Source organism: Typopeltis vanoorti, chromosome 6 (assembly GCF_054136105.1).
Source record: "Typopeltis vanoorti isolate ZY-2024b chromosome 6, IOZ_Tvanoo_1.0, whole genome shotgun sequence".
Taxonomy (NCBI): domain Eukaryota; kingdom Metazoa; phylum Arthropoda; class Arachnida; order Uropygi; family Thelyphonidae; genus Typopeltis; species Typopeltis vanoorti.
This window is the reverse complement of record NC_143554.1, coordinates 106174744-106197982: the sequence shown is the minus strand read 5'-3', so window position 1 is coordinate 106197982 and position 23239 is coordinate 106174744. Positions and strand designations below refer to the sequence as shown.

Sequence of the window (23239 nt, the reverse complement as noted above, 5' to 3'; positions counted from 1 at the left end):
ACAGACAAGACATATCAGGCCTGTCATCGCATTTCTCCATAACAAACCATATCATTGAGTGGGACAAAAGTTGTACCCCTTACATAGAGGAAGACTACCGCTCTTGAATGTTTAAAGAAGCAGCCACAGTCGCACACATTACAGATAACCTTAACAGGAACCAAGGTTTAATATTTCCAGAGATATGGAAAACCCTAATTAGATCTCTGAACACACAAGAAATGAACTTTAATGCTAACTATAGCATTAAAGTTCATTAGCAACAACTAGTAAATCATGTATACACAATACATGTATTATTCACGTTCAATGCTATTTTAGTTTGTAACTGTAATTTTTAGAATATACAGTTAAGATCTATTTTATGATATGTTTTAACCTGAGTGCTTGTACTCTGATGATGCCAACAGCTTAAGTTTGGTGAAACTAGTCGGTATTAAAATACTTATCCATTTACACTTGATCAATGGTCCCAAATAGTTATTTACATTAGTTCTGTGATCAAGAAAATACATGCTCATTATAAATAGTCAACAAAATTATGGGAATATAACAAGGATTTGTATAAAGTTGTGAAGATCTGGGACAGGCATATAATAAATGCCAACAAGCCCTTTCAAATCAATAATTATATGCTATTAATCAGGAGTCCCCAATCCGCAGTTCCTGGAGCAATTCAATGCAACCCTTGGTCTCCCAGAAAGTTTACCTTCGTTCAAATTTTTATATATGTTTATCAGTATCAGCTTTTAGTAATCCTATGCAAATAAATGATCATTAAAATCATTTATATTAAATTTCCCTCGAAGTCCTCCAAGCTACAGACATGGACTGTTGGTCACTAACATCATTTAAAGGAAACAGATGGTAGCTTTTCAGTATATAACCGTTATGGAGATTGGAGGAGGTAAAGGTAAAATTGAGAACAACCAATTTTGAGACATGTCAAGACCTGCTGAATGAAGCTGAGTATAAGTGCAAATTCATCCAAATTATTAGTACTCTATTTGCCAGATAAGTTTGTCAAAATATTTGAGTTCCTACCTAGTGTCTTGTGTCCAGGTGTGGATGATTTTGTTGTTGTTACTTTTATCAGTTAATTCTGAAGTGTATCTGCTGATAAAGAGATTATAGACAGTTTGGTAAATAATAGATGTCTATGATATATCATGCTCTATGAAATTCTTGGTCAGTATGCTCTGTGATATTGATATAATAAGTTTAGTTTAATCCTTTATCCAAGTGTGAGCAAACAAAGTTTGTGCCTGAAAGTATCTTCAGGACTGGGATAAGGTAGTGCAACACCAGGCAACTCGTTGCAAAGGTGGAGAAAGCTTCCATTACTCCTACTCAGTATCTCCCATAATGCAAAGCACATCTCCTTGTGGATATGTGTAATGCTATGCATTAAGGCAAGGGCCACTACCCATACCGGTTTCGACCTTTATTGAGGTCTTGTCAGTGGGAGCCAGGCCCAATAGTGGAGATACAAAGGCAGAAGCAATGAGAGGTCATCCTAACCTATAGGAGTTGCCAAAGGGTGTGCAACCTTATTATTAAATTACTCCGGATTCAGAGAAAGATGTTGAGAGTTTATTTTTCACTTGGTTAGACTATAATAAGTTTAGTTTAATCCTTTATCCAAGTGTGAGCAAACGAAGTTTGCACCTGAAAGTATCTTCAGGACTGGGGTAAGGTAGTGCAACACCAGGCAACTCGTTGCAAAGGAGTGAGATAGGAGTGATGGAGAAAGCTTCCATCACTCCTATCTCCTATCCCATAATGCAAAGCACATCTCCTTGCAGATATGTGTAATGCTATGCATTAAGGCAAGGGCCACTACCCATACCGGTTTCGACCTTTATTGAGGTCTCGTCAGTGGGAGCATAGGAGTGATGGAAGCTTTTTCCACCTTTGCAACGAGTTGCCTGGTGTTGCACTACCTTGCCCCAGTCCTGAAGATACTTTCAGGCGCAAACTTTGTTTGCTCACACTTGGATAAAGGATTAAACTAAACTTATTATAGTCTAACCAAGTGAAAAATAAACTCTCAACATCTTTCTCTGAATCTGGAGTAATTTAATAATAAGGTTGCACACCCTTTGGCAACTCCTATAGGTTAGGATGATCTCTCATTGCTTTTGCCTTTGTATCTCCACTACTGGGCCTGGCTCCCACTAACGAGACCTCAATAAAGGTCAAAACCGGTATGGGTAGTGGCCCTTGCCTTAATGCATAGCATTACACATATCCGTAAGGAATGTGCTTTGCATTATGGGAGATACTGAGATAGAAGTGATGGAAGCTTTCTCCACCTTTGCAACGAGTTGCCTGGTGTTGCACTACCTTACCCCAGTCCTGAAGATATTTTCGGGTGCAAACTTTGTTTGCTCACACTTGGATAAAGGATTAAACTAAACTTATTATAGTCTAACCAAGTGAAAAATAAACTCTCAACATCTGTGATATTGAGACATAAAAAAAACTCACCATAGTAGAACAATAATCTTATCATAGTCATTATGTCATATTATGTAAAATTGCTTTTGCAGTTGGTTCTATATCAGCAGCAGAAGCTTAGTTTTGGTGTTTAACAAATCCTTGTTTCTAAAAGGTATTATTTTATGATCACATAATTGTAGCACGAGAAAAGGTTTTCCATATGTGCGCTTGCGTCGCGAGTCAGAGAATAAAAAAAGTCGTGGATTCAATGTGTGATATGTTAATCACTTTTTTTACATTATTATAAATTATTATTACTTAATTAGTCAATAGAGATTTTTTCTTTTCAGATTGATTTTAAAAATTTATAATTCTAAAATAAAGTCCCCTTTAATTAGATGACTTCATTAAATTTGAATTAAAAAAAATAGTAGACAAAAGCCATCATTTGAATGATCAGTGGCAAATGATTATTGTTTATATATATATGTTTGTTTGTTTATAACGATGAGAAAGCACTTTGTCTAATATGTCATAAAAGCATTAAGAGTTTTAAATTGTTCAATATCAAGAGGCACTAGAAATCTCATTAAAAAAAAGAGTACTCATTGTTTCAAGGAGATGTATGAACAAACAAATGTAATTCCCTTAAGAAATTTAATTTTTTTTTTTTTTAATGTTGTGAAAGAAAACTTGTCTGCTGTCTATGCTAGTCACCACATGGCTAAATATATTTCTGAGAACAGGAGACTGTTCAGTGATGGTGAGTTTGTGAAGAATTGTAATTCTTTACAATTTGTAAAGAATTACAATTCTTTACTAATTTGAAATGTATGTTAAAAGTAATGGAGGAAATGTGTCCTGACAAATCACACTGTATTCAGAATGTGAATTTATCCTCATCTACTATTACAAGGCATTTGGAAGAGATGGCAGATGATTTTTATAATACATTGACAAATATGTCAGTGCATTATATGCCAGACACGTATTCTCAGGTAAAAGCATTTGAGGAGAAGTTGAACATTTTGGCAAAACAGTTTAATTAAGATAATTTTTCGTGCTTTTCTTTCTGGAAGGATCTCAAATATTACAAAATAATGGTTTCTCTTTTGACTACAAAAAAAAAATGTAACTAAAGCACTTGACCCTCTTGTCAGTAGAATTGTGTAGAATAAAATGTGAGTGGATTAGAAGACTCTTCTCAAATATTTCAGATGGAATTTATTGAATCAGCAAGCTGCTTATGCTTTGAAGGATGCTTACAAAGAAAACAGTCTTAAATTTCTGTTCAGTATTACCTGATACATTTGTTAACCTAAAGAGATTTGCACTGTCCATGTCTGTGTCATTTTTGAAATGAAAACAGTGAAATCAAAGTGTAGAACGTGACTTTCAAATGATTGTTTGCGTAATATTTTAAGATTGTGTGTCATGAACCTTGAAGTAATATTAATAAACTTTCTGATAATTTGCAGCCTCACATATTGCATTGAATGAAATTAAATATTAATCTCATAAGTTTAATTTTATCTTTTGACTAGCACTGATATTTCGTTATTTTTTTATTGTGTATATCTATCGACCATCGTAAACTTTATATGGATGCGATTTATCCATTTACTCTAAATTTTACTGTTTCCTGATTCATTTTCAAGTATTTTGTCCTACCTCCATCTCTCGTACTGAGGGTATAATCTGACTAACTCACTCTAATGGACAACAGATTTTTTCTGCATTCTGTCTTTCCAGTTGTGAATGCAGTCCTCGGGAGGTGAAAAATTGAAGATCACTGCTGCAAATGAAACATTATATAGATTGTTTAGGGCAGGGGTGTTCAACCTGTCGATCGCGGAGCGATTTTTGGCCGATCTCTTGTGTATTCCTCCTTACTTACAAATTTAATTAAAACTGAAAACATAATATTTAATTTATCATTATTTTGTATTATTTTTAATTCGCTTCAAAGTGTATTGCTATTGTTTATTTATTTTTCGTTAAAATTGTCAAATCAGTAATTTTCTTATAAGTCCGGGTAAATGAATTAATTTGGATCAGTGGAAGTCAAACAGCGAGCCGAGTGAATATGATTATAAGCAAAGTGTAAAAACTCGAGCTTAAATATTAATTATTCCAAAGCACATTACATTGATTTTTTACTTATGTTAAGTCCCATGTGAATATTGTAAAAAAATGAACTTTGTTTGTCTCGGTATAGTTTGTATTAGATGTTTTTGTAAATAACTCTTTTGAAGCTAACTGTATATACTGCTTTAATAAGAATATGTTAGTTAAAAACAAAGGCAATGTTTTTGTTGCCAAAGCTGTACATGGCTGCAATAGAAAGATTGTTATTGAAACTTGTATGTATGAGAAAGGCTTGCAGGCTCTAAATGTAAACATCTCCGAAATCAGTCAGAAAGAGTTCAAACAACTTTCTGATGGCCAGCAACTTACAATCAAAAGAAAGCGGAGGAGAACAAAAGGTGTGCTGAACTTGAAACTTAAGATGAAAGACTCATACCGATTCTTTGGGGGTTGCCAAACTTCATGCAAGGTCTCAGAGGAGGCATAATAAAAAGGGAGTGAAGCAAGCAGAAGGGGTCCCGGTTCCAGAATTGCTGTCAGAGAGGAGGCTGCCCAGTCCAGAGTTGCCGATAGAGAGGCTGCCTGGATCCACGTTGCTTGAGAGAGGAGTTTCCCGCTTCCAAAAAGGAGCTTCTCAGTTCGAGACTTCGCTAGAGAGAGAGACAACGTCTAGGCCACAGACAAGGATTCCAATTGCCGGAGAAAAGTTTCCAGGCCAGGTTAATGTCAGACATTCACCAGTGTGTTGCGTTTTCATTACAATTTGATGAATCAAACAACTTCACTGATATTGCTCAGTTAATGGTATTTATTCACATGGTATTTCAAGATTATTCAAGTAAAGAAGAACTTTTGAAAATTATACCGTTATCGGGATGGACTAGGGGAGAAGACATTTTTTCAGCATTTGATGAATTTGTGAAACAACACAAACTTCTGCTTTTTAAACTTATCATCTATTTCTACTGATGGTGCTCCTGCAGTGATAGGTAATAAATCAGGCTTCTATTCATTATTTCAAAATGACAAATATCCAGATTTTTTAACATACCAAGTACTGTGTAGTAAAAGATTAAACACAAAACATGTTTTGGATATTACATTTAAAATTGTAAATTCTGTTCGAGGAAAAGCCCTGCAACGGTGGTTATTTAAATTACAGGCAGATGATGATAGGGAACTTCTGTTGTACAATAATGTTCGCTGGCTCAGCAGAAGTCAATTTTTTAGAAAGATTTCTTGTGTTAATTAACGATATAAAAAATTTTCTTGATGAAAAAGGAGATATTTATCCACAATTGAGTGATAAAAGATGGTTGTTGCACTTATCATTTTTAGTAGATTTCTGTACGGAATTAAGCAATTTAAATTTAGAGTTACAAGGTAGAGATAAAAATTTAATTGACATGTTAAGTTCAATAAAAACTTTCCAACAATTATTTAAATTAAGGGGATATTAGATCCCACATTGTTTTAAAACCGAATAAGAAACTCAAAAGATTGGGATCAGATAGTTTCATGCCGAATATAGTATAATAAACTATAAAAGTATCGGCGACTACTAGCGTGAGCTAATGCAAGTAGTCCAAGTACGTAGTACAAACTCGGGCAACTCGCAGCAAAGGTGGTCAAGTTCTGATCGCTATGCTTGGTATTTTCCATAATGTAAAACACATTTCCTAGGAAATGTATGCTGTTATTACATTATGGTGGGAGGTCACTACCCAGACCGGTTTCAGCCTTTATTGAGGCTTCATCATTTCAATCTTTGAGTTTCTTATTTGGTTTTAAAACAATGTGGGATCTAATATCCCCTTTATTTAATTAATGTTTATATCGCCGAAATGAAGCCTGTTGGCTCTTTATCTTTATATTTAAGTAACTTAATGGGTGCACCATTTTGGACAACTCGTATAGCATAGTATATAAGTTGCCTCCCACCACATGATCTGAGATCAGGCCATAGGCTTGCTGTGGTGCTAGTATAGTCCATATAATCCAGGGTAGCTCTGAAGTTACTCTCCCATGTGCAGTCATTACTTGTTTCTGAGTGGATATTTCCCAGATAGCATTGAACTCATTCCTGAAAGAACAAAGTCTCTATGAAGACTGGAAAAAAAAAAAAAAAAAAAACACTATACTATAAAAATAATATGCTTACTAGATAATTTTTTTTATTTTATATACTGTAAATTATTGTAAAACAACCCATGTCCTTTAATTCATATACGCTCAGTTCTTATGTTTTGGGATTTTTGAAATATTAAAAAATAATATCATTAATATTTACTTTATAAATACAGTTTGTATTTGCATTGTTTAGAGAAATATTTCTAATTTTATTTTAACTATTTTCACAGGATAAGGATGCTGATACCCCAACTTCAAAGGGTGGAAGGAAAAATATTCGTAAAGTAATGTCTAATAAAAAGGTTGAGGATGCAACAAAAAAAGCAACTCAAGATGAAAAAGAAAGAAGACGGCGTGTTGCTGAAAGACAAAAATTAGTGAGTATAAATATATCGTATTTCAGGGAAATATTACTGTTATTTTCAAGTGTGTATTGCATTGATGTTAGTTAGCATAATTCCCCCTCCCTCCCATTTAAAATCATTATTTCATATTTTTATTTTTTAGCATAAATTATCTTATGATGATCATTTAAGCTATTGTCACTTAATAATATTATTTGACGCTATATTTTGGATTATAATTTTCTTTAAACTTTCTAATCACTGTACTGTTTTTTTGTTTGTTTTTTTAATTTCTACTTTTTCATGTTAAATTTTTCTTTTGTCGTATTTTTTAGCATCTTCTCTCAATACCTTCTAAACTTCTCTGAGATTGGTTTAGTAAAATTGTTTAGTAACTTGAGAATATCCTGAACTCTTTCCAGCTATTAAAGATGTTGCTACTGTCATTATTATTATGTAACACTTCCAAGGACTCATTTAGCAAATGCCAGAGGTATAACGACGATGGCAATACTCAGAATCTTCCCTTGGCGTCTTAAAGGGGAAAAAAAATCCTGTCGACTCTTATTGTAGCAAACAGCATTATTAAAAAAATAATAATAATAAAGAATGATAATTAAAATATAAGAAAAAAAAAATATTAACCTTTACTTTTACAGGTGTTTCCATTTTCCTTTTCCACTGTAAACAGTCATTCCAGGAACCTTCTTCCAACCCTCTGGCTTGAAATTATCTCCACAGCTCCTCCTCTCTATGCAAGTCAAGGCCATCTGTCTTGTGGCTTCCACTGAATAGGTCTGTACTACTGTAAAGATCATTGTTCCAAATTCAGTCTCTCCATGATGGTCTGATTCTGACCTCTTTGAAGGTGAGATGTACACATACTTCGGTGTAGGCCATCCATCTCTACAGCTCTTCTGCTTTGCATTCAAAGTCCATCCTTCTTCCCCATAAATAAGACCTTTCTCTCTACTGTCATTTGGAGTATCACTTTGGAGTTTCCTGCTGAATGTCTCGACTCCATAGCACATCATTCATTTGTTTAATAGCATTATGGACTAGTAAGAGTTAATAGTAACAATAATTATTGAAAACACACACACACACACACACACACACACACACACACACACAAAAAAAAAAAAGTAATAAAGTTAATTAAGGAAATTTCAGTTGGATTTTATTTAATCATCAGTACTAGACAATACTAGAAAATGAAATGTAGATAGAAAAAATAATACAGTTATACTTGAGGATAAAACAATATACATACAGTGCAATACTGATGAATTTTCCATTGTTTATTATTATGTAGTGTTGTATTATGTATTGTCTATTGTCATGAGAAAACTCATTAATTTCACATTTATCTTATATTCATACGGGGGGAGGCTGACGCCTATGATCACTGCTTCAGTAAATTGGCGAACATTTCTCTACTTGCTGTTGTGCCTGTTAAAACAACAACAGCTGCTGCCCAGCATTCTTTTTCATTACAACTGCAAATGCATTGAATCTGCTTATCTTCCATTTTTATACCATCTACCTCTGTCTACTGGAGCAGCTCATAATGTGTTTCCCAACAACTTCAATCTCCAATTCTATAAGAAAAATATCAGTAGATTTCTTCTTTCATTCCTTATCTGCACTTCATGCACTGCACTGATATGCTTTGGGTTCTTGTACCTCTTGTTTGTAGGATTAAAAAAAAAATAATAATAATTAATAAAATTCATGCCCATACTCCTTTTCCCTTTATTCTAATACTTCCAGTCCCTTTGTTCTAATCTATATTGTGGCTATCTCCTAAACAAAATAAATAAATATCATAATAATGCTAACAAACTAAAATCATTCCCATAGTCTGTTTCATATGTACATGGTGTCTGAGAGAAGATTTCTACATTCTTAACGTTTCCAAGTCATCTTTTTGCTTAATTTGCAGTTAGCTTTTTTTTTTCAAAAAGGCAAGTTAACAGAGGTCATTTCATACTGATGTTTACTGGATGCATTATGTTGTGTGATATGTGATCTCTTAGTCATAATGTTTCAGTGGACAAAACAAAAGTCCTCCATAAAAACTGTTTCTTACTGAAGTAAATACACAGAGAGAGAGATTTGCCGTCAACCTCTCCTCCAGAGACTGAATTTAAACAGAAATAACTGCATCAACATTCCATTTTGTGAAGGGGAAGCAATTCTTATAAATCTCCAACATTATTAATGCTAATTTCTTTGTGTTTTCAAATAAATATGTTTCATCTTTCTTTGATCTCTTTTATTCCTGTTAAATACAAATAGTATTTGAGGCATATTTTGTCATTTTTCACTTTACATGTATCAAGCTTCACTTTTACTTCACATTTTACTATTATTATACATTTAAATTGAAATATTCTGTTGTAGTAATTTGCTTTGTTATAACATCGTTATAATTTAATTGTTTGCATTAACAATGGCTTTTAAACTTGGCCATCATCAATTAAATTCTAATTAATTAGGATCTCAGAATTAAATGATAATATGATGAACTACAATGATTAAATGATAAATCACATGGAAATATGATAATATAACATGATTGAATATCATGCTGGCTGAGGAATCATCCGTTTAACACTCAAAAATCAACTACTGGAAAATGTGAAACTCAGTTAGACACAGTTCATCATAAGAAGCATCACAAAGTGCAGTGAGTGATGGAATTAGAAATATCATGATGTTTTCCTCACCTCTCATGTAGTCCCACAGAAAACATTCTAGGGAAGAAATAGAAGAATATTTCAAGGCAGCTGACATGAAGAATACAAGGAAATGGTTTTTAGACCTAAACATCATAGTAGGAAATTAATCCCAGTCATAAAAGAAAAAAGCAAAGCTAATAATCATGGTAAGTTCCTGCTACCTTTTTAAATGGGACACAGACCAGCCATTACTAATATAAAAAGTTCTAACATAAAGATATACATAAGTTTACGTGGAAAGACATAAGTAATTAGAAATGTCTTATTGATTATGTTATTATTGAAAGTGATTTGAATGCAGAGGATATAGGTAGATTGATACAGTAAAAAGTGCTTTAGAAGATAGAAATATAAGATCTGATAATATTGGAGTCTTGACAGGTAACAGGTTGATTTGGAGGAAAATTGTAGATAGAATATTAGTATTGATGCAAGTTTCATTTAGTACTATCATATCCTGTACACCCCCTTGAGGGTACATGTCAGGAATTTGATGATGGGATGCAGAGGTGTGCTGTATTGGTGGAAGTGCACACAAAGAGCATATTCCAAGAGTTGTATGAACCACACAGCATATTACTCTTATGATAAAGAGAACACTGGTGTGTCGATAGAAGGATGTGGTTGTACCACTGTTCAATGCATGATATAGACCACACATATGAACTATTGTTTGGATATAGTAACCTCATTTCCTTTGTGATGAAATCATTCTAAAGAGATCCTGAAATATATGACTAAAGCAATATCTAGACTCTGTTATATTGGTTATGAGAGAGAGAGAAAGAGATGAAGAAATGTAAATTAAAATTTATTGGATAGGCAGAATAGAAGTGATATGATATGAGTGGAAGGGATTATACATAGATTAGATGGAAGAGGAATTAGAGGACATCCCAAGAGGTTGTGTAAGAGACTGGTATGAGGAGCAAATTCTCTATTTTATTCTAAATTCTATTTATTGTAATTTTTGTTTGTTTGTTTGTTTTTCCTAACTCAGAAGAAGCCACTAGCATGTGTGGTAAAACTAGTTGGTATAATCACCTGTACTATTATGGCCTAATAAAACCTAGTATCAATTATTTTACATCACATTTTAAGGATATGTTTATTGTGGTCTTGGATATGTTATAAGCTACTTGGTCATTTCATCTGAAGTTTCTGATAATTGAAAATATACCAACTTACTGGAGACAAAAACACTTGCTATAGTTAAGAGACTTTGATTTAAGCAAGACCATGTATACTTTAGCTATAATACGAATGAGGTATATTTTATTAATTGGTCCATATTATTATAAACCTACACCATGCATATAATAGTTTATTTCAGTTAATCATAGTAATTGTTATTATGATGTTCTAAAGAAATTCAACATCAGGAACACTGACTGTTTCTGAATGGTTATCTGTGAAGTTTTAATAAAATGCCATGTATATATTTTTTATCCCTTAAAACATATCCTTTGATAATTACTTCAGATGCCCTTGCACATAGATCTATGTAGCTTTAAAGCACTTTAAAGTATCCCATAATGATCTTTTGCATTTTTGTGTCCTATAAAGGTTTGACTTGATAATTCTTTTATAGGAAAATCCTGGCATACTTTTTTCAGGTAGGTATAGAGTATTTGTAAGTGTAAATTCCTTAATCAGGCAAAAAAGGATATTTTTTTATATTACATGAACATAGAAGTTACATTACATTTTTAAAACAGATGTTAAAAAATATATAGCTCTAATCCTCAAAGAACAATTTAAATTTGAGATATTTTATTTTTAAAGAAATAGCTGAAGCTAAGGAATGATCCTAATTGCAATAGAAATTATTATACTTAAGACTTACAGGTGATAAGAGTATGCCAAACAACTGCTCTCTCTCTCTCTCTCTCTCTCTCTCTCTCTCTCTCTCACACACACACACGTGCACGTTCCTAGTCTTACCTGCTATTAAGATATGAAATATTTTTTTCTCTGGCTGATTTATTGAGTTTTGAGGTTAAAAACAGTTTCTGGATCCTCACAAAATATGTTTGAAAAAAAAAAAAAAAAACACAAAGATGTCAGTCATTGGGAGTGAGTAAGAAAAAATAGTCATCTCATCTTGTCAGTGACGAATTAAATCTGTGGGGAGGGCTGAAGAGTTCTGATAAACACCTGGAACAAAAATGATATTAAAGCAACTGATATAACCACAAGAAAGAACATATCTTAAAACCATTTAACCCTCACCAAATTGTAATAATTTGTTCTTTTTCTTTTAGGATGTATAAGAGACATGTCAGAGGTTTTGAAGAGACAGAGGTGTGAGCCATCATCAAGATTTTCATGCTGCAAGAAAAGTCTGTAACTGACATTCTTTGTGTGAGACTTTAGGGGACTGTTCCCTAGCATATCCAACAGTTCCAGATGGGGTAGCCAAGTTTTAAAACTTGGCATCCTGAGACAACAGGTGCTTCCAGGTCAGGAAGACCTTCCACAGTGATCATACCTGAAAACGTCGATGCAATGCATGCCATGATTCGTGATGACAGATGAATGATAGCCCAGCCAAAAACATTACAAAGACTCTGGGGATATCCAGGGAATGAGTTGGGGTCATTATCCACTAACATCTGGACATGCAGAAGCTATCAGCAAAGTGGGTCCTCAAATGTTTGAATACTGAACCAAAATAAAGAGAACGTGTGCTGTCTTCTCAAGGGATTTTGGATCATTTTGAGAAATCGGGTGCAAATTCTTTAGCTCGTATTGTGACTGTTGATGAAACATGGCTTTATTACTATGACCAAGAAACCAAAGAACAGTCATTGGAGTGGAGACACAAAGTTTCTCTATGGCCAAAGAAGTTCTGAACCCAAAAGTCAGCAGGGAAGGTACTTGCCATTGTCTTTTGGGATATGGATGATGTAATCTTTACCAAGTACCTCAAAAAACTGTTACAGCAGCAGTTTATTAAAAGCTCTGAAGGAAAAATGCCACAGGAAACTGAACATAGGCATGTCGCTTTTGCAGGACAACGTACCTGCTCACACTGCTCATGAAACCCAACAGACAATACACAACCTGGACTTTCAGTGTCTTCCTGACCCACCATATTTGCCAGACCTGGCCCCATCTGACTGTTTCCTATTCCCAAATTTAAAGAAAGACTTAAAAGGAACAAAATATTACCACATGTGCAGCTGAGGACTGGTTTGTGCAATAAGGGAAAGACTTTTTTCTCAGAGGATTACAAATGATGCAGCATCATTGTACCAAATAACACTTAGTGGGAAATATGTAGATTAATGTGTAAGTTGCACGGTTATACCTCAATTCCTTCATGGTGACAATCACAACTTTTTACCACACCTTCGTATAACAACCTCTTTCTGCCAGTCTAGCGTCATGAAAGTTACTTATATTTTGTATCAAAGTCTAGGATAATAATTACTTTTAGAATTATATATTGAAAACTTGATGTTACCACCATGTTTGAATTTCAAATTAAATCCTGACATTTTATTTTATTTCTCATAAAATGTCGGCATCTTAGTATCATGGCTGCAGATTAGGCATTAGATAATCCTACTATACATGTGTGTGTTTTAGTTTTGTTTCCTTATTTCTTTTGAGTGAGTACTATGCATGATAGTGCATATGTGGCTGTTCATTTGAGTCACTAATTCCTTCCACTGTAATATAATCTGTTCCATCAGCTTTTATTATATTTGTAAACTTTGAATTCCTTGATAGATTTTTAATGAAAATCCATGCTAAAATAGACATAATATCTAATGATAAATTTAATTTTCTGTTTATTTTATTAGTACAATCAAATAGTGGAAAAGGATGATGACATAGGTGAAGTAACAAGAAAATTGGTTTTGGAGATTCATCCAGAAAGTAAAGAAGAATTAGTAGAAATACATCCACTTCTAATTCCTAAGTTAAAACCACATCAAGTTGAAGGTTAATTGAAATTTTCCTTGGCAAATAAGTTATAATATTCAAATTATATAGCTATATACTAAAAACTGCTTGTAATTTGTATTAGAATCTGTTTTTTTTTTTTTTTTTTTTTTTTTTTTCAATTGTTAAACTTGAATATATGGTAAAGGATCAGACTATTTGTTTGTTAGTTCTTGCATTTAAAAAACTTAATTATAAATGCCATGCTTTTTACCCAGTTGCTACAACCTATGTAAAATGAATAAAATAGGGCACCCTGTCCCATCAGTGACATAAAACATCATGCAAAACTATTTGTATCATTATTCAAATTCAGTGGATATTGAATCCAACATTATTTCAATGCCGAATAGAGAAACTACAAGAGTTTCGTGCTGAATGTAGAAATAGAAACTATAAAGGTTTCTGCAGATCTAAGCATAAACCAACCTTTCATGACATGGGCAACTCGTAGTAAAAATGGAGTAAGCTCCGATCACTATCCGTATTATTTCCCATAATGTAAAACACATCTCCTAGTGGACATGTATGATGTTTGTTTGTTGATGTTCCTATTTGTATCATATAAAAATCAAGAGATGTGTGAAAAGATAGTGAAAATGCTAAATAAATATAATCTTTATACCACATACAACTAAGATCTGGGGACAAAAGATGAACTATTGACATTTACCTTGAAGTAGATGTTAAATTTGACTTTTCATAATGATAGCAGTATAACCTTATACTGCTATCATTATGCCAAGTCCAAAATAGTAGGCATTGTTTATCTGACTCATCTTGTATGCAATTTTCTTCCATTTAATATTCTGTAGAGAGATGCTCAACTCAAGAGGGTTTATTTTTTTAAATTAATTAATTAATTTATTTAGTTAGATCATAATGAAGAACTTCCCAAACCTCACCAAGTATGGCTGCATTAATTATTGAGTATGACAGATCACCTTCGGCCTAGCTTACATTCAACATTAGAAATTATTATCTTAGTTCCTTTGTTCATTCAAATTTTAGTCTTTCATAATTTATTGCTTGTAATGCTGTTTGTTTCAATGACAAGATTTTTTACCCCTGTAAATACAGGTTTGAAATCCAACAATATATCAGAAGATTATAAGTTTTTAAATATCTGAAAAACTTATCATCTTTTTTATGTGGTGCTCTGAATCATTACTGTTAAAAGTTTGTATGAGTTATTGTCGAAACATAGCTTTTCTGCACATATCATCAAAGTTGCAGAATGTTTTAGAAATGAAGAAGATTTAAAGGAATCAAAAATCATAAAAGTGATAAAGAATGACAGAATGAAATTCTGGATGTCCAGAGTAATTACTTGCAAAACTTGTTAATCAGGGTAAATGGATGAATGGTCTGTGGCAAAAAAATATCCTGGAGGGATGCATTCAGGAATATATATATATATATATTTAGATATGTGAGGGTTAAAAATTCAAATTAAATTGAATTAAAAAACAAACAAATGGACATGCTGAAATAAGGTGATATTAAAGTTTTGCATTGGCTATAGATCATAATCATAAGGTCGAATTAATAAATAAATAAATGGAGGCTGTTAGGCCACCGTTATTGTGATTGTTCTCCTGTGGCTCAGATGATTACTTATATTGTGAATGACTGCCCAAGGCGCCAAAACATCCACATTGGTGACATATGAGGCCTTGGATTGGCTTTCCAGACTGGACATTGACCTGCAGCTGTTCTGTATTCCTTTTGCCATAAGAATAAATAAAATAAATAATAAAATGGATTACTTATGTATATATATATTAGTATAAGATTTCTGCTCTAGTGACAAGGATATCTTCAGTGTGACTTGTAAATTAAACAACATGAATGAACAGAAACTGGTATATTCAACAATGACACGTGCAAACTGCACATACATGATGTAGAGTGTCATGGTCCAATTATATTAAGGTTATAGTAAAAATAAGTTTAACAAGATTTAATAACAAATAAAAAATATAATTAAATAGTAAAAATATAAAAACTAAATAATTAAATTTAGGTTAATTCTAGAATTTGTGAGAAAAAAAAAACTGTTCTCAAGAGAGATTCTTGTAGATAGGCTTATATGTTGGTAACACATGACTATTAAATTATTTAAGAAATTTACAACATATACTGGTATAGCAATTAACAATTAAAAGAAACTTTAATAAATACTTCCTATATTTAAGAGAGATTCTTGTAGATAGGCTTATATGTTGGTAACACATGACTATTAAATTATTTAAGAAATTTACAACATATACTGGTATAGCAATTAACAATTAAAAGAAACTTTAATAAATACTTCCTATATTTCGGCAATGTCACATTGCCATCTTCATGGGAACATACAACTAAGACATGTGCATGCAGGCACAAAAAACAAATGAAGCAGAAGAGAGAAAACTATTGTTGTTCCTAGAGTCCTAAAGGTGTCCCCCCTAGCGGGCTACATTAGATTATCTTTTGCTATTGGACTGTTGGCTGTTCTCAAGATGCAAGCTTCCCAAATTTGGGGCAATCTCATGCACCCAAATTTGTTGAGGTTTGGAAAGTTTTTTAGAGCTGAGGCTGATTCCATGAATAATCTTTCATATTTAAATTTGCTGCAGTGTATTAATGTGGCTTTTTTCCAATGTATTCTGTGGTGGGTATCCAGAACATGGTCTGCAAGCCCAGAGTGGCTGTACTGGTGGAACCGGATGTAGTGTTTGTGTTCCGAAATCCTGACATTTACTGTCCTGCCTGTTTTGCCAAAGTAATACAGTTAGTCCTACTTTGTAGGACTAACTGTCCTACAAATACAAAGTAATAGTCCCATAAGAGAGATAATTTAAGTCCATCATTGCTATTTAAATTCAGTTGATGTACCAAGATCTAGCAACTCTCTTTTTATAGATGTTTCAGGAAATTATTACTTTTATGGAAAACCTTAATTTCTTCCAAAGAATGCAATGCCTAATGGTGATAGAATACTTTGCAAGTCCCGATTTCTCTGGCTCATGGAACTTAACATAATCTAAATGTTCATCACAATGCATACTTTCTGAGAGTAAAAAAGTAGATGTCTTGTTGATAGAACTGAAGGACACTTATAGGCCAACAGATCTAAGAAGTTTGGCTATACCTTTTTTTTGAGATGCTGTTAACATAGAGAATGGTGATTATGATGATGTGAAAGAGGATGAATTTAAAGTCCAGTATTGTTTTCTTTCTGAATGCTTAGAAGTGAAAGCAACCTTCTGGTTGACGAAATAATAGGAGATCTGAAAAGGTAGCCCGATTGCTTTCTAACTCAAGAGTGACCTGAATACATTGTTCTAAAGTGTTGATCTTATCGATGAACTCTTGTAGGTCTCTATGGGACCCATACCAAACCACAAAAACATTGTCATCAGCATACCTGTACCATGAGAACTACTTAGGAAGGATGCCATGCAGTATGCATCGTTCAAATCTTTTTATGTAGTTAGCTAGTTTGGGGAAAAGACTACCCATTGACATGCCCTTATGGAAAGATTTGAACACTCTCTACTAAATAGCATCCTTCCTAAGCCATCCTTATGGTTCAAGATGGACTTGGGAGAGCTGCAATTCAGAGGAGCAAAGAGAGTGTGTTCTTTTTTGCTTCACTGAATAGCGTTGATGGTGATGTTTTCGCAGTTGGTATGGGTCCCATACAGATCTACAAGCATTCATCAATAATATCAACACTTTTCACCATCGTATCTTGTATCCTGAGATGCCAGAGTACTATCATCTGTAAAGCTGTGGATGGGATTAGTGATTCTTGTGAGTAGGTCATTTATGTACAGGGGAAAAAGAGTAGGTGATAAATCAGAGTCTTCAGCCACTCCAGCATTGGTGGTGAAGCTCAAAGAGAGAGGGAGCCACCTACCATGACTCGCAATGACCAGAGAGAAAGCTGGCTATCCAATTAAAGATGGTGGCAGTGAGACCCAAGGATGGCAATTTGTTTAGCATGTCTCGATACCACACATGGTCAAAAGCTTTGGAAATGTGAAGGGTGTCAGCACAAGTTTTTCTGAACCTTTCCATGTACATGTCCAGTGGTGGGTGATGTAAGCTACAAGGTCAGCTGTGGATCTTGAATGGTGGAATTCATACTGGTGGTCACTGATTAAATTCATCAGCCTCTAAGTAGTGGAGGAGTTTGCTAATGATGACTTTTTCCATTATTTTGGAGAAGGAAGGACAGAGGTGATGGCAGTTGGTCAGTAATTTGATGGTAGACTTCTATCACCCTTTTTTGGAATAGGATGGATATGGGATTGCTTCTTTGCATTGGGATAAGTACCATATGTGTATAATAAATTATAGAAATGATGCAGGAATGATGTTAATTCTGGATCACAATGTTTGAGAATAATTCGGGAGATGCATTAATACTGTGTAAATTCCAAATCTGTCCAGACCCAGAATACTCCTCTTACATTTAGATTAGCATGCCAAAAACTTCCTTTAGAATGCTTGATGTTATCCAAAACGAGGCAATCTGCTCAATAGATGGTCTCTACTTTCTCAGGCTTCCATTCACTTTGCTGTAGATGTCTGCTTTATGTCTTTTCTATAGATATTTTCATCGGTGCAGTGTTGATTCAATAAACTGACCACCACCTTTCCTTGACTTTCTTTGTTTTACATGTTTAGACATAAGAATAGGAAAAGTTGCTGATCAGCACATCCATGCATGCTTCATCTTTAGACTTATAAGACCAACTTCTCAGCCTCTTTCATTCTAATTACTGTTCTTTGGAATAGCCATTTCTATACCATTTTACTGAGTATACTGTCACCCTAGAAACACATCAACAGATTCTTTCTTCCTCCCTAATCACACCCATCCCCTCACATACATGGCAACTCTCTCTCTCTCATGTTGGATTTGATATATATATATATATATATAATAAAGAAAGAAATACATATGGACTCAAAAGTAAATTGAACATTAAAGAAGCATAAGTACTTGTTTAATGTTCAAATACATTATATTAATGTCAGAAGCTCTCCTAAAGAAATTAAATAGCATTTATGAGAGGATATTGAAAAGTCATGTCACTTTCAGTTTTTTTTTTTGATTACTTTTAATGAAAAAAAAAAAAATACAAAACTATGTCATGGATGACAATAAACTTTCTATGGTATCGAAAAGCATCTCTAGATTTGCTTCTTGTAATAATGAATTATGTTACTATAAAGAGGTTACTGTTGCAAAAATGCATTCTTGTGTGATTATTTTTGATAAATTTAATTATGTTTAATTAGTTGTTATTTTTCATTAATACTTGTTTCATTTTCTTTTCCAGGAGTAAAATTTATGTGGGAATGTACCATTGAATCTTTAAAACGACTTGAAACAACTGATGGTTCTGGTTGCATCTTAGCTCACTGCATGGGACTAGGTAAAACTCTTCAGGTTATTGTTTATCTGCATACAGCATTGATGAATGAGCACACAAGAAAGCATTTACATACTGCCTTAATAATATGTCCTTATAATACAGTACTGAACTGGGTTAAAGAGTTTGAAATATGGTTGGATGATGAGGAACTCGAAATGAATGTAAGCATTTCTTTTTTTCTTTCTAGATTTGCCATTATTATATCATAATTCAGTGTTCAAGAAAATATTATGCATCATAATGATTGGTATTAATTGCTTAGAACATTTTGACTCTGGTTATAAAAAACTTGAAAGAATCACAGGATGATTTGCTATAGTGAATTTCTTTCTGGAATGTATGATTACTTATAGAGATTTGGTTGGGGACTTTTCAGTAATTTGTTATAGCATAATAACTACCTGCAAGCACATTCAAGTTTGCTCCATTTGGACCATGGTTCACAAAAAAAATTTCTTTGTCTACTTTATATTCATTGAAAAGGCCAGGAATTGCATATTAAGTAAGAAGACCTATCATCATACCTCTTGTAATCTTATTTTCCTTGGAATCGACAAATGGTCCTTGTCCATTTAGAAAAATGTTTGTTTGTTTAGATCCTTCTTGTTTATCTAAAGCAGGGTTTCTCAAACTGTGTTCCACGAGAAGTTCTGGACTTTGTCATTTGAGTTTTCTAAGCATTTTTCATGAATAAATATTTTATAGTAGAAATATTCTGAGGAGAATAATATCCGTGAATATGTCGAAAAGCTCAGACCCAGAATGCCTAATAACATCTGTGTATTTAATTTTCACACATCGAAACCTTTCAACATTTGGGAAAGGGAATACCGCTGTTTATGATGGGTCATAAAAATTGCTTCCAAGCGGATTATAATAATTGGTGACATATCCTCTGTTCTCAAAACTGAAGGAAATGACATCTGTGTAGCAAATGTCAGTGACCAAGTGGCATATTTTTAAACATGGAATTATTCATGAATTATCGTTAATTTTCACACATTGAAATCTTTCAACAATTAGGAAAGAGAATACCGCCGTTTATGACTGATCATAAAAATTGCCTGCAAGCCGATTAAAACAATGGGCAGCGTGTTCTCAAAACTGAACAAAATAACATCTGTGTTGCAAATGTCAGTGACCAATCAGCAAGGAAGTATAAAGAAAATTTTTCCACTGAAATCGAAGATCAAGGTAGCCTGTATCCGGTTCTGAAATCTATTAATACTGAATACTTTCTTCTCAAGTTCGTATTGCAGTGTGTAAGTTCTTTTTCTGAAACTGGAGTGCCGTGATTTTTTTAAAAGTAATAGGAATACAGATTTAAATTCGAATATGAATAAGAGACAAGGCACTTTGTTTAATTTTGTATTAAGAAATCTCTTATTGAAGGTGTTTGTGACGGAACAGATAATGAGTCATCCACCTCAAGCCTACAAAGATCTCCAGGATGTACAAAAGGAGGGGAAACTACCAGCACACAGGAGAAAAAGTCTGCATTCACTCATAAGTACTTATAATAATATAAATATATTTGGTGATCAGAATGGGATATGTCAATGAATATCAGCGCAAATTAATTTAATTAATAATTAATTATCCATTATTAATTAATACTAAAAATCGGCTAAATTACCAATTAATTGTTAATTAATGCATTACAAAATAACCAAAGTGTTCCATGAAAATTTCAGGATTTGTGAAGTGTTCCGTCGTAGAAAAAGTTTGAGAAACCCTGATCTAAAGTATGATAGTTCAGCATCAACTGTCAACATGAAGCATCTAGTAAACTCCATCATGAGAGTTTATGAAATGCATTGGATCTAACTTGGCCTTTGGAGAATGTAACAAAGAAGCTTGCTTGCCACTTAATGAATTTTGTTAAGCTTTTAGAGTGCAGAAGTCTGGCTGTTATCTATGAATCACCTTGAACAAGTGGAATAGAGACCTTGTTGTACATTTCCTTAAAAATGTAGAGAATGGAGATCAGCATTTTTTATGATTTTATATGAAATGACTGCCATAATGATTAGAAAGAAATGTGGATATGATGAATTCTAACTCTTGTTGTATATAGTCTAATGACTGAGGAGCAAAGGAAGCATGATAAAAATTATGAATTAATCTTATTTTATGGCCAGGCTTGATATGAGATTTGAATGCAATACAGAAATTATATTTCTTTACAGGGTTCAGACTTTTATTTATTTATTATTTTCTTTAGGTAGATGTATAGAATAGTACTAATCTTACTGCAATCTGTATGTTGAGAGGGCTGTAATGAATTATTGTTTTGATGATGCCCAACTTTTTGGATAAAATGATAATGGAACTTCTTATTGATGTCTTTCTGTTAGTTTTCTTTCTAATAAACACAGAAATGAAGAAATGATGGAATCAAAGGATATTTTGCCTAAAGTTCTGCATGCATTTTGTTGGGAGTATGAAATATCAAACCTATCACCATGCCTTCCACTAATTTGTATAATTGCATTAACAGTTGAAATACCCTGTGTTGCGAGCAAATCCAGATAGTGTTAATATCCTGAGGAAAATTTTAAGTCACTACATTTAAAATATCATCAGTGAAATGTGAGTAGGCTGTAATGTCTAAAGGAGGTAAATGAAGATTTGCTGTCTTGTTTTTGAAATAGTTTGTATTTTTGGTATAACAGGAAAGAAGGAATTCCTGTAAATCCCAAGAGGGCTAAAAACAGTTGTTTTACTAGCTTTTATGTTATACATTTGAGGCATTTTACCACTAGTTTCAGTGAAATGTTAACTTTATGAATTTTTTGGTAATCTAGATATCCTAGGAGGAGGTCTCTCACTTCCAGACCTTTAGTAATCAGATGGTACTCTCATTCTAGGCAGTGAAATTAATCTCCCACCTAAAGATAATCATGGACACTAATATAAAGATATTAGTGTCCACATTGGGATTCAATCCCACAGCCTGTTGGTTACAGAGCAGATATGCTATCTACTCAGCTTCTGTATGCAAGAGACATATTTGATGACTGATGAGGATCGTAAGTTTCTATATTCCTTGTGTAATCCGTAGGAGATGGATACACTTATGGAGAAGTTGCCATTCATCTCTCAGAAGGATCTCTTTTTAAAGTGTACCCTAACCCTCATTATAGATGTTCCCCCCCCCTCCTCCCCGATACTCTTATTGGAAAATTTGAATGACTACATTAGCCAGTGGGTATTGCACACATCATGGGAAGAGTTATGGAGTGCATACCTCACAACAATAATCTTTCCCTCATAAACACTAGAAGTAATACCTTTCTCCAGTAGAAATATCTGAACGTTTGCTGCTATCAGCCCTAATAATTTGTTCACTATTTCTCTTTCCATTGTTTAAATGGGAAGTAGCAGGTGACATCTTTAGTAGCAGTTCTAAAAAGCAAAGCAAAAGAACATTGACAAGAAATTATATCCTTGTTTCAATCCTATATCCAAGCATAAGCATGAAGTAACTTCACAACTAGTCTACCTGTATATAGAGACTGTTGACATTGCATCAGGTTGAAACTGATATTGTTGAAACCAATATAATCCTATAATGTTTTTGCATTATGGGATACTAAGCCATTTGATGTGAATTTAACACCCTCTATATTATTATTATTATTTTCTGAGACCTCTAGGGAGTCAAGGACTCATCAAGGGAGGCTGTAAATTATCCGACCCAGCTATCATAGCTTCCCTTAAATTCATTTACACTAGATGCACTCACTACCCCTAAGGGTAAACAATTCCGCTCACCCACTGCTCTCTGGAAGAAAAACCTAGCTCTTACCCCTTTCTTGGCTGAGAACAACTTTAAATTCAATAATGGACCCCCCCCCCCCACGTTTTCTCTTCCTGCCTTCCATATAATGAAAAATTTCATCATTTGAAATGCTATAACATCCATTCAAAAGTTTATAGACATCTATCATATCACTTCTCTTTCTCCTGTTAACCAAAGTCTGCAATCCACATATTCACAATCTTTCCTCGTAATCTAAATCCCATAATCTGGATATAATCTATGTAACTCTTCTTTGCACCCTTTCCACAGCTTCTTTATCCCCTTGGAACCCGGGAG

At 33.6% G+C, this 23239-nt stretch overlaps 1 protein-coding gene across 1 annotated transcript in view; it reads left to right on the top strand.

The window, feature by feature from the left end:
• LOC150105775 (uncharacterized) overlaps positions 1–23239 on the top strand; it is a 625951-nt gene that overhangs the window by 251196 nt on the left and 351516 nt on the right. Inside the window, exons 11-13 of the mRNA XM_090394343.1 lie at positions 6891–7037; positions 13561–13702; positions 19042–19298. Coding sequence (XP_090250469.1) covers positions 6891–7037; positions 13561–13702; positions 19042–19298 — 546 coding nt within the window. The remainder of the gene's footprint in view (positions 1–6890; positions 7038–13560; positions 13703–19041; positions 19299–23239) is intronic.